Source organism: Dipodomys ordii, unplaced genomic scaffold (assembly GCF_000151885.1).
Source record: "Dipodomys ordii isolate 6190 unplaced genomic scaffold, Dord_2.0 Scaffold53, whole genome shotgun sequence".
Taxonomy (NCBI): domain Eukaryota; kingdom Metazoa; phylum Chordata; class Mammalia; order Rodentia; family Heteromyidae; genus Dipodomys; species Dipodomys ordii.
Genome location: NW_012267269.1, coordinates 4,495,621 through 4,508,831, shown reverse-complemented (window position 1 = coordinate 4,508,831; position 13,211 = coordinate 4,495,621). Strand labels below are relative to the sequence as shown.

The following is a 13,211-nucleotide window of genomic DNA, read 5'->3' as shown; positions in this document are numbered from 1 at the left end:
CTCCCTTCCTTCCTCCCTTCCTTCTTTCCTTCCCTCCCTCCCTCTTCCTTTCCTTTCCTTTCCTTTTCTTTTTGGTTAGTCATGGGTCTTGAAGTCAGAGCCTTGGTGCTGTCCCTGAGCTTTTGCACTCAAGGCTAGCACTCTATGACTTTGTGCCCCAGTGCCATTTCTAGTTTTCTGGTTGTTAATTGAAGAGTCACATGGACTTTCCTGCCCAGGCTGGCTTTGATCTGTGATCCTCAGATCTCAGCATCTTGAGTAGCTAAGATTACAGGCATGAGCCATGGGTACCTGGCTCTCTGAACTTTCGATACGATATGAGACAGTAATGTAACAAGTTATACTGTTTATGTAGAAGTTTCAGAGTCCCTCTCACTGGATTTATTCTGAAGCCCTAAGTAGAAAAAAAATCACAACAATCTCTCTCTCTCTCTCTCTATCTCAGAGACATTCACATTAGCGGTAACATCCAAATCTTGTGATTACGTGATACATAATGCTAAACAAAAACACAACTCTAGTTTACTAGTCTCCTTCAGACACTTGTACTTTCGACTGAAATAAACCTCTCTTTTCAAATGTGCCACCATTCATAAACTCTCAAAGGGCAGCATCGAGAGTGGGATTCTATTTGCAGAAAGGCACTAGACCTTCAGGATAAATCAAATGAAAAGAACCAGCACTTACTTGGCATAAACCACTGATGCACATATCCAAAGATTCTGTGTAGCAACGTGTACCATCTAGGACCTTCGGTGCTAGCTCAACAACCAGGGCTGTTCCTTTGGCTTGGCACTTGAGCGAACATGGGTTGTCAGGGTCATTGGAAACTGGAAGCCATTCATAAAACTGGCCATGATGCTTCACATCGTTATGGGCTGAGCATTGCTGTGCTCGGAAGTCACCTGCTTCTGGTGGGCAATCCTGGAGAGGAAGGAGAAGAGGGAACAAATACATGTTAAGAGTACAGCCTCGTACAGAAAGCTTGAGAAGCTGTGAGGTCTTTGAAGGTCATAGAAGAAAAAGTAAATGTCTCAATCATTACAGATGATTCCTATCCTATTATTTGAAACATTATTTGGCCCTTAAAGTATGGAGATTGAAGGAAGTAATCAGTTTGACATATTTTTTCCAATTGAGATTAAATGAGAAAGAAACTAGCCTGAAACCAGTCTTCTAATTGACACTAGTTGGGAAAATAACCATTTTGAAATGTGTCTATTGACATACAAACTCTTTCACACTGCTGATGGTATTTTAACCTTGCAACTAAATAGATCCTGAGACTAAGACAAGAGCATTTTGTCCCATTTAGTCCTGACATTCAGAGGATGACTTTTTTTGGAATTGGTTGTGGTTTTGAGACAAGGTTTCACTATGTAGCTCAGACTGACCTCAGCCTCAAAATCCTCCTGCTTCTGTCTCAGAATGCTTGTATTACAGGCATGTACCACCACACCCGATTTAGTAATGGTGGCAAAGAGTTAGGATAATTTCATTCAGAAAGTTTGTGAGGATGTTTGGATTTTTTTTTGTAGAACTCAAGTTGCACAGTATCTATAATTAATCATTGAAGAACAAAAATATTGGCATTTATGCATGCATCCCTTTGGATTTAGGAAGAGTAGGAGGTGAAAAGGGCTGGACTTCCTGCTCTGATGTGTGTGAGTGCACCCAATGTTCTCCCTGTGCCTGGTTTTCCTGGTACTCAGACCGGAGACATCAATTCACCCTCAAGGTTGTTGTGAGAAGTTCATGTTCTTATGGCAGCTATTCACCAGCACGGGAAGACTCCTGGCATATGGTAGTGATCATTGTAATGGTTTAATGAGGCTACTGACAACTAAGAGCCAGAGAATTAGGTAAGCCTCTCAATTTGAATTTTAAATCATATTGACAGAAACCAAGAGAAAATTAGAATCCTTTATATGTTTAAAAATTACCCTAAGGGGTAATTTTAAATGTGAAAAGCTGTGCCTAACAATGGCTATTTCCTAGAAAATGATCAAATTCAGTGCCTTTAAAAGGACTATTCCATTAGGTTTCAGTGGCTCATGGCTTTAATCCCAGCTATATAGGAGGCTGAGGTTTGAAGATCATGGTTTGAAGCCAGTCTGGGAAAACAAGACAGAAATATCCATATTTCAAATTAACCACTAGAGAGCTGGAAGTAAAGGTCTGGCTCAAGTGGTAGGGCATCAGCCTTGAGTGGAAAAAGTTAAAGGGCAGTGCCCAGGCCCTGAGTACAAGCCCTGAATAGTATAAAAACCAAACCAAACCAACAGACTTATTCCTTAGAAAAGCTTTTAAAAAATCATTTTGGGTTAGCTGTAAGGCTTGAACTCAGGGCTTGGGCAGTTTCTCTGAACTCTTTTGCTCAAGGCTAGCACTCTACTACTTGAGCCGCAGCGCCATTTCTTGTTTTTGAGTGGCTAATTGGAGATAAGAGTCTCACAAGGACTTTTTCTGCCTGGTCTGGTTTCCAACCGTGATACTCAAATCTCAGCTTCCTAAGTTAGAAAAGGTTTTTGACAGTTTTTTTCCCCTAAGTATCTTCAGAATGAGATTTACTATGAAGATTTTAGACTATATAGTTATAGACAGCCTAATTATTATAAAGAATTTGTACATGACCTGGAGAAATTCTTTTTTTTATGTTTTTTATTGTGAAAAAACTGTACAGAGGAGTTACGACCTGGAAAAATTCTTGTCACAGCATTGTAATTTTGGGAGTTCTTGAATACTGTTTCTTTCTCTGAAAATCTCTACATTACATGAGCTTTTGGAGAATAGAATTGTTCTTTATTTAATAAAATTCAATTTCTTGATATGTCCCAAACTTTTGTGGGTAGCATATAAAGCTCTGCTATCTGGAGGAACACATTCTGTCTAGGTAAGCTAGGATATAAATAATTAGACTTAGTTCAACTAAGCACATGATATAGTTCAAAATAAAATGGAAAAATCCAAAGACAATTGATTAGTAGTGATAAATATGTTTATTGTGAAAAAGCACAGTAATAAGGGAGAAGGAAATCAAATCTTAAATTATTTTGCATATTGTCTGAAAAAGGTATGATGAAAACTCATACCTTTCTTTTTTTTTTGGTCCGGTTGTGGGGCCTGAACTCTGGACCTGGGTGCTGTCCCTCAGCTCTTCAGCTCAAGGCGAGCGCTCTACCACTTGAGCCACAGCGCCACTTTCAGCTTTTTTCTTTCTGCTTATGTGGTGCTGAGGAATCGAACCCAGGGTCTCGAGCATGCAAGGCAAGCGCTCTACCACTGAGCCACCTTCCCAGCCCTCATACCTTTCTTATTAGTTTGATTTTTTCTTATTATTACCTTTGTTTGTTCTTTCTCTCTTTTAGATAGATTTTTACTAGCTCAGGCTGATTTAAAACTTGCCAAGTATCCCATGTTGGCTTTGAGTTTATGATCCACCTACCTCATTCTCGTAAGTGCTGGGATTACGGCATATACTTCCATGCCTGGCAATCATTAGCTTCTTAAGATAAAACACAGTTTAAAAATTCTAAAGAATTAATACATGGATATGTGTTTGTTATATAGGATATTATTTACTGATTGTGTGATTGTGAGATATCAAATAAAAACTATAAACTGCTAACCTATGATATAAACCACAAAACAGGTAAATTGTTTTAAATCATGACAGCCACCCAAATTAAATTCCAGCATTTTAACACCAGTCCATTTCATACCATGTACTTTAAGAGCACAGACAAACTAATTTAATATGAGTTCTTAACAATTTACATTCCAGCCAGGCTTGGGTGGCTCATACTTGTAATCCTAACTACTCAGAGACTGAGTTTCTGCCAGATGTGGCAGAAAATTCTGTGTGACTTTTATCTCTAATTAACCACCAAAAAAGCTGGAAGTGGAGGTACGGTTCAAGTAGAAGAGCACCAGTGTTGTGTGGAAAAAGCCAAACAAGCAAGAACCCAAGGCCCTGAGATGAAGCCCCAGTTCTGGCACCAAGAGAAAAAAAGTTTACATTTACATTCCAATGGCAAGACTACAAGTTGTCTATTTTACAAATTCTACTAATATCGGCTGGGACTTCACTTATTTCTGCCCTAAAACCTTATAGTTAACTACAGCTCTCAAATTCCTCATATACTTCCAGACTCTCCATTTGAAACACCAAAGAACTTCTCTCTAGTTGCTGCTTTCCTGGCTCAGCAGGTTGAACACACCTAGTTTTATATCATCTGCAGCAAGTCTGTCTGGTATCATCACATGAGAAAGTCCAAATGTTGACTTTAATTTAATCTAGGCTTTTCTCTTGCCTAATATCATTCACCCAAGGTCTCATTTGGCTGCTCTATGATACAGAAGAAAGACTGAAATGAACTCAATGAAACAGAATAGGAAGAAACTTGTTTGAAATAGTCCTGAATCCTTCCTGTTTTTACTTTTGCTTCTTGTTTTCTATAGCACAATAAATACAATTCAACCAGTTCTAAAGAAGATAACTCTAAAGTTAGGCTAAATCACCATTGTCTTAAAATAAGAAGGATAAAATATACCTGAGATGTTTTAGTATGGACTAGAAATAATTTCTTCATTCATCCAATTCCAACAAAGATACTGATTACATTTTTTCCTTTTTATTATTATATTTGAGTAGTCATATAAACAGTTGCCAGTAAAAAAGCAGTTTATGAATACAATTTTTTTAACTGTAGTTTTTTCTCTTGTCTTTTTTGGTACTCTGGATTGAATCTAAGACATGGTACTTGGTGGTCCAGTGCTTTGCCACTGAGCTACATCCCAGTCCTCAATTATGATTTTTAATTGATGAGACTATATTATCTTAGTACAGAGAGAAAACTCCTATAGTCTCTTGAGTCCTTCCATTGGACAAAAATGTGTTTGATTCTCCTCATCTTTATTAAATAAAACTCAAGTGAGGTAATCTTAAAACTAATAAAAATGAAGCTGAAATGTGAAGACCTTTAGGTTTTCTTGACTGTGACAAAATTAGAAAATACATTTAGACATATTACAGAAAAGCAACAAGAAGACAAAGTTTCCATTTGCTCTTATTTGTATATCACAAGATCACCTGTTTTAGGTTTTATGTTTTTTCACAATTGGAAAAATACCTCCAAGAATACTAATGTTTGTGAATACCTTTACTCACTTTTATCACTGTTCTCTTTCTTTCTACTTACATTTTTTGTATATTCTGCTAAATTGAGAATGTAATTGGAGCCTGGAGAGCTAGATAAAAACTGAACTTGTATTTTCTTGATGTTTGAATTTATTTGTACTTGGCAAAATGTAACTTCCTGTTTTAAGAAAAGGACTTAAGAGAGCTTATAAAACAGGTTCAGAAAGCTTCTTGGACATCAAATAGCTCTTACAAAATAACATTTTGATAATTTAAGTGTAAATGAATCAGAAACATATGAATCAAATTTCCCTTGAAATACACATGTTTAAAAATTAAGGGAAGAAAAGATCTGGCAAAGGATTTTTTATTTGAACCCAAAACTTGTCAAGCAGAGTTCAAGACACCCTCAGACCCTTAATGTGTCTGGGTCATCCAGCTTTAAGACTGGAAACCTCAGGAAAGTCACTATAGTTTCTGTTCCTGTGAAGTATGGAAACAGATAATAACAACAGCAGAACAGCTATTATTTATACAGAGATTTAACCTCCATGAAATTTTATAATTATAATTTGGTCCATTATTAAACCAGTGTACTTCCTGAGACTCTTAAAAGTCAGATTTAGAAATGGGTGCCTTCAAGTGCTTAGAAAAATACTTAACAGCTTTTCCTGGACTTTGTCTTATCAGCTTCTGGAGATGCATCGCTGACAAGTTAGAGTTCTGAGCTGAAGTGGTGGCTTTCCTCAGGTGGACAAAAGGCAAATGTACTGAACATATGCAATGTGGGATGCTATCCCTCATAAAACATCAATGGTAGATATTTAAAGTGAAAACAAATGAATTATGATTTATATATTTTTGCATGGAACTTGGTGCTAAAAAAACAATGATACAAGTTTAGTGATTGAACCAAACTCATGATACCCCTCCTCAACAACCTCATCAAAAACCATGATGTAGGAAGAATGTCTTGGACTAAAGATCTCCATCTTCCAGCTTCTTATATAGCTCCCAAAACATAAGCAAGAAGAAATGGAGCAAGAGAAAGGAAAAAGTTCCTTTTAACTCCTAAATGTTAACATACCTGTAGATCGGCAGCTGTGTGTCAGCTAATAAAGTAGGACATCCTCACTCTGTGTAAATCTATTTTCTTTGTAAATTAACCCATGGATGACTGTATTTAGGGCCTCAATATAATAGTTTTTCTCTCCAATTTTTAAGTACTTAGTCCTGACTGTGTCAGAGCTTTCTTCTTTTAAAAACACAAAAATACAATCTAACCTTTTATTTGCTCCCATTATAATTCATAAAGTCCTGTGGAGTTCTGCCATATATGAATCCAATTCAAAACATTTTCTGGTTAATCTCCTAGCTAGTGGGAAAGATAAGATGGATCCCAGATGTGCCTGATGATGAGAGGTGGATCAGATTACAATGTGGGACAAAAGAGGGTCAGGCTTTTCAGAGTTTACTCACTGGGCAACATGTAAAAGATTCAATCTCAGCAGCTAAGGTGGCAGCATATGAAAAGACTCTAGAATGGCTTTGAAAAAGCATACAGAATGTAGATTCAGGATCACGAGAAGCATTAGTTTGTTCATTATCATTCTTGTTAAAGAATTCCTCAGCTTTACCTCTGTCCTTAAGTATTCCCACAATGGTTGGCTTAGTCTATTAACTTTGCTTTCTCATTTGCCTTGTCATGTGAGCATCATGGTATAGACCTAATATTTTGGTTCTATACTTTCAGTCATGAAGTCAAGTAAACTCTTGAGCATTGTATTAAGAAGATGACTCCATCATACTACTGAAAAACTATTCTTATTTCATTTTTCCATGCCAGAACTGCTCTTCTAAGCCTCCTATTTCCTTTTTCTATGGCCTCCATCACTCATCTGCCATAAAAGTTAATGGGAAATAAGACAAAAGTAGAATTTCATGGTAAGGCATGTGCTCTGTTCTCCAAAAAATCACTCAATCACCTATTTACAAGTAAAAAAATGGAAATTTTTGGGTATTTGATAACTTCAGAAAATCATAACCCTTCTAATATTTTACCTATACTCTATTAAGAATCCTTAATGTCTAGATGATAAAACAGGAAAGGATGAGTACAAAAAGTTCCTTTATAATCAATGGATATAGACTATAGACAAATTCCCACTAAAGCTCCAGTATCTTAGCATATTGCATTTATGTTGAGTTGTTGCTTTCACATATTTTGGTCTTTATTACTTGGCTTTCTGTTTCTTGTATTGAAAGTTAAGGTGAAGACCTTGAATAATAAAAATCTACTGTAATCCAACTTATTGTGATATTTCATTCCTAGAACCACAGGCATATTTCAGTGTAACCATGTTTCCATTTGTACCTCCAATTAGAGCCTCCCTCCTCTGAATTCCACAGCTAGACACAGATCTGCTTATTTGTCATCTGAATGTCTAAGACATCACACACTCATTACCAAAAGCTTGACCCAATTCTCCTCAGGGCTCCAGCAAATCAGATCCTCCTTCAGCCTTTCCATTTATGTCAGCTCTGTCATTTTCAGGTTCCCCAAACCTGAGCTCCAGTATTAGTTCAACAGAAGGTGGCTAGAAATCCACTCTCCATCCTCCAGAGTTTCTAACTTAGGTGGTCTGAGGTAGTATCCAAAAAGATATATTTCCAAATAAATTCCCAACTGATGTCAATCTGATTTGGTAACTATACTTTGAGAGCCACTGCCTTAGAGAAGTATTGATTCTGTGTGTTTGTTTGTTTTGCCATGACTGGGGTTTGGTCTCAGGGCCTTCACACTGGATTCTCTGTCAGCTCTTGTGCACTTAAGAACACTTTTGCTTTAGGGAACATATATTATCTATTTTCCCTGCCTAGAAATTTCTCCCTAAATCTAGAGCAGCTAATTACCTCACCACATCAAGTTTTTCTTTGCTCAAAAATTACCTCTGCACGAAGCCATCATGACCATAGTATGTAAAATTACAATGCCACTCTCACTACTGGTTATGAATTTTCTTGCTCAATTCTTCTTTTATTCCATATCACTTAATCACCTTTAACATGGAATCTACTCATGTATTATGCTTTTTACTTATTGTGTGTCTCTACTAAAAGGTAACTCCTACTAGAGCAGGAAATCTTTTGGCTTTGACCTGCTGTTTTCTGTGGAGTAGCTAAATATTGTTGGCAGAGTGACTAACACATTGAATAAATGAAAGAAAGAGTCAATCTATTCGTTGTAGAAATTCCAATTCTGTTTTCTTAAATTTTGCAGCAATTTAAATCTTGAGTTTCCTATTATAAAGTCTAATTTTTTTTCTTTCTAAAATAAAAGTGCAAGAATACTGACATATTTTAAATACTAGGAAAATTGTGTATAAAGTCTGGCCTACTTTCTGAATAGGCGGATTGATATTTCTTTCTCCATGTAAACAAATTTAACAGGGCAATATTAAAAAATATAAAATAGGCTGAAATCATTTATTATTTAAAAAATAGCCAGACATTTATAAATTTTATTAAACACTTAGTGTTATATGCATACACCATAAAATGCTAATGTTAAAGTAACAAGCTTTGTCCCTCAAATTTTGGCCACCTGCTTATACTAACATCAACATCATCATCAAAAGCATTTATTTGTGCAAGACTGCTCACTGCTATGTAAAATAAAATTAAACAGACATAGACCCTGCCCTGTCTAGACAGTCTGTATGGATACAATTCTATTATATTCAAGAGCATAATATTTAAGTCTTTAACACATCACTATGACTGTAAAGAACAGGATGTGGAGTGGAGTTTGGAGGGCAGTACCATAGTAGGTAAAGGCCATTCATGGCTCATTTCCCCTTCTCTATTTTGAAAACAGTCAGTTGACTTTTATTTTTCAAAGCCAATGTTAAATGACTTGGGACACAATGTTTTTGTGGATAATAGACATAGTTTTAAAGCCCTTGATTTCGTTCTCTCTTTTTTCTAGTAGAGAAAGTTTATAGATTTTGTTTTAATGCCTCTCTCTCTACCTCTCAAGTTCTTAATATTTGGAGGAAACAACAAATTGAAAAGAAATAAGTGCTTATGAAAAAGTAATCATTAACTATCTTAAACATGCTACTATGAACAGGTTCATTTCTAACAAAACACCATGACAGTTGTATGACCCTATAAAATATTATAGCCATCTCTCTAATTTATCTTGGAGCATGCTCTACCATGGTTCTACTTTGCTGGTGCAGATTCTAGGTAGATTGAATAGCTTTAAACTGTTCCAAAGTGTTTATTCAGGTCCAAGCATTAGAGATACAACCTTATGATATAATAAACAGTAGCCCCACCCTACTTGCTCTTGTTAGCTGAAAACAACTGGTTTGTCTGGCAAGTTTTTAATATCTCCAGTCATCAGAGAGCTGATCTAAGTAAAAATATTGAAAACATTTAGTTTTAAAAGCCCTCTCCCACCCCGCTGCCTGCTTTGGGTGGCTTTTATTTCAGTGTTATTATTTTTTCTACTTTGAACAATGCAGACTTTTGGAATCCAACTCCCTAGAGGTATTTGCAAGACTGGTTAGAGTTTGTCATGTTAGACTCATAAATTCTCTCAATTTTGAAAATATTCATTCCTGGAGGCTTTTTATTATTTTTAGTTCCTTTCTTTGAATTTGCTCCAATTTAGCAGTATCTTTTCTTAAATCAGCAATTCTAGCTTTTTCCTATTTTTTCTTTTAGTTTATAAAAGGGCTCTAGCCATCTCCCTCACCCATCTCCTCCAAATTAGCATATTTAGAGGAGTAATTTGTAATCCTTTTTTTATAATATGGCATGCCATTTCATTTTATAACAATACAATTATGCAGTGTTTTGTTCTCAGACAGCATTTAACAAAATACTTGTGGCAAAGTTAGGTTAGGGGAAGGGAGACATTTTAGCATAAGAATAGTTAAACTGTCACTACTGCTTGGGATTGTTACAAAACAAGTTCTTTATATTTCTGTTTACAAGTGGGAAAGATGGGCTTGCTAGATTACAGAGAGCAAATATGAAGACTTGCAGCAGTTGCTTCCCAGAACATGTAGTTCTTAAGCTCAATACTTAAAAAATAAAAAGAAGAAGAAAAAGAAAAGGACATGATCTCTCTCAAGTCAAAGACAAATGCTAAGAAGGCTTTATCTAGATGTACTTTATTTTTAATGTCACTTTTGAAATTTAAAATTGTTGACTTCATACAAATCAAATAAAAAGATGACTTTAAAATTAAAATAAAGATAATTGCCAGTTTAGACAACTATTTTCTTTCCTTCAGTCTCCAGCCTGTTTTCCTGGCACTGAATTTGATCATTGCTTAGATTTTGAAGGGGTAGAATGCATTTGAAATATCTTCAGGCACTTTCTCTCTCTCTCTTTCTCTCTCTCTCTCTCTCTCTCTCTCTCTCTCTCTCTCTCTCTCTCTCTGTCTGTCTGTCTGTCTCTGTCTCCGTCTCTCTCTCTCTCATATGTGTGTATCAGTTCTAGGGCTTGAACTCAGGCCCTGGGTGCTGTCCATCAGTATTTTGGTTCAAGGCTGGTACTCTACCATTTGAGTCACTGTCTCACTTCTAGCTTTTGTGTGGTTAGTTGTACTCTCCTGCCCCAGTTCATTTCAGATCTCAGCCTTCTGTGTAGCTAGGATTACAGGCTTGAGCCATTGGTTAAGCTTATGGTTAATACTACAAAGTAGTCCTCTGGTGTCATCCAAGTATTTAGAGATACCACCTCCCCACTCCATGCTAGACCCATGCCTGTGTGCCTCTAGGAATACTTAATTTTGTTGTTTAAATATAAATCTAATAAAAGTGACTTATATGTATGTCCTAACATATGAGTCTAATCAAACCAAATTATGTGCCAAATTTACTGGGTTATAAGTTTAGTGGATGACAACACTCAATTGTATTCATATGGATTCATGCTTCTTAGTTTGTTGATCTTGGAGCCTGGGCCTATTTTAAGAAACTGAGGAGAATTAGAGAAATGTATTTTCTGACCTCTAAAACCCAATGTTTGTAGGCTTTTTTTTTAAATGCTTAAAGTTCAGCTTCTTAGCACCAGTTTTATCCTGAAGAACATTATGCTCCAAAGTAAAGTGTCTATTCCTCTTCCTATAAAAGTTCCATTTCTTACAGCAGGCTAGATTTAAGAAAAGTAAAGGAGAAAGCAAGGTAGAGTAAGATCTGCATGATTAGTAGTGCTTTCCATTTAACCACTCTGAATGTTTTTAACATTTTGCCTGTTAAAACATCATACAAATGTTTACCAAGTACTAGATCACAGTAAAAAGTCAGGGAGCAGTCCTCCTTGCCTTCATGATGCTTACAACTTAAAAGAGGCAGACAGATGTTGAGACCAATAAAATTTAGGCTTTTATCCTAATGATGGAATTTCAGGCAAAGTAGCGACAATTCAATATTGAAGGTTATTTTGGGACAGAAACAAGTACTCTTCCTATTTTGTTTCTGTTTGAGGCTGAATCTGGAGAAGGTAATAAAGGAAAAGGAATGAGAGAACCTTTTCTCATCCTGTAAGTCATTAGAGAAACTTCCAAATCCTGAGACTTGAAGGCTTCTTTTCTACTTTCCACATAGTGTCCAATATAATGAATATTTCAGGAGAGTTTTGTGAGGAGCTGATCTAGTTTTTCCCATTTTCTAGGCCCTATTTTTCATTATTCAGCCCAATATTTGCTTTTCTCACAATGCTTTGTTCTCCTGGTTGACATGATCAAATTTGGCTCTTCTTATTTTATTCACCTGCTTGACTCTTTCAAAGTTCTAGTGTCATCTAGCCTTGTCTGACCACTCATTTTCTTTTTTCTTTTTTTTAGATTTTTAAAATTTTATTGTAAAGGTGATACACAGAGGGGTCACAGTTACGTAAGTCAGGTGATGAGTACATTTCTTTTAAACAGAGTCACCTCCTCCCTCGTTCTCTCCCAGATTTTCCCCTCATGACTTCCCTTTTGCCCAAGTTGTACAGTTTATTTCCAACATAGTGTCTAGTGGGTTTCACTGCTGAATTGGTTCACCTTTTGTCTCACAGTTTCTGTGTTTCCTCTTCTCCTCTCAGAATCAGATAAACTTATATGTAAGACAAAGGGTACAGAAATCAAAGAACCCCAGGAAGGGACACAAGAGGTTTTATCTTTGTTGCTGTTGTTTTTATTGTACTTATAAGGTACTGTGTGATTTTTTGTATGTTCTTCACCCATGGTATAACCCTTGTTTTCACTGGATTTGGTTCAGGTGTCCTGTATCTTGTATATACGTTTTTCTAATTTGGAGAGGGGAAGGGAAATAACAAAAAGCTGAAATACGGATACAGGTTGACTCATTGTAACAATGAGATGTACAAAACACTATGATGAAAATGAGCTTTACAGCTTCTGGGGGTGGAGGGAGTATGAAATTGGGGAGTTAGGGAGGGAAGGAATGGTAGGGGAAAAACAAAGGAGGAGGTAACAACGTTCCATAGGAAATGTACTCATTACCTTACTCATGTAACTGTAGCCCCTCTGTACAGTATCTTTACAATAAAACCTATATATTAAAAAAAGAAATCAAAGATAGCAACAGAAGGGAATAAACCAAAGAAAAAGGAAGGAAAAGATAAAAAGAACCTCAAACAATCCAATAATAAACCTCTTGCTTCCCTTTCTTGGAGTTCATTTAGATAAGCATCATTTCATATAATCATATGCACATAGCTATTGACCACTCCTTTTCTGTAGCCTGGGTAAGGCTACTTCTTTTGGAGTACCATAATATTTCTGGGTATAACTTCATCCTTGGAGTTACTACACTGTTTATCAGTCCCTCTCTTCCAAAACAATGAAATCATCATACCCAAGAGTTCTCATGCAAGCCTGGTACAAAATGGATACTAAATAATACCTATTAAGGAATGAATTAAAGGACTTTCATGTGGGACAATGTATGAGACTAGATTATCTAAGGAAGTTTCTAACAACAGACCAACTAAAAATCTTGCACAAAGTTGATGGGCATTACTTCAAAGGAGACCTGCTGGTACC

General features: G+C 36.3%; 1 protein-coding gene across 1 annotated transcript in view; it reads right to left on the bottom strand.

Annotated features, from left to right (window-relative positions):
- Adamtsl1 (ADAMTS-like 1) overlaps positions 1-13,211 on the bottom strand; it is a 385,192-nt gene that overhangs the window by 286,770 nt on the left and 85,211 nt on the right. The window contains exon 4 of the mRNA XM_013020837.1: positions 688-924. Within this exon, the coding sequence (XP_012876291.1) occupies positions 688-924 (237 nt within the window). The remainder of the gene's footprint in view (positions 1-687; positions 925-13,211) is intronic.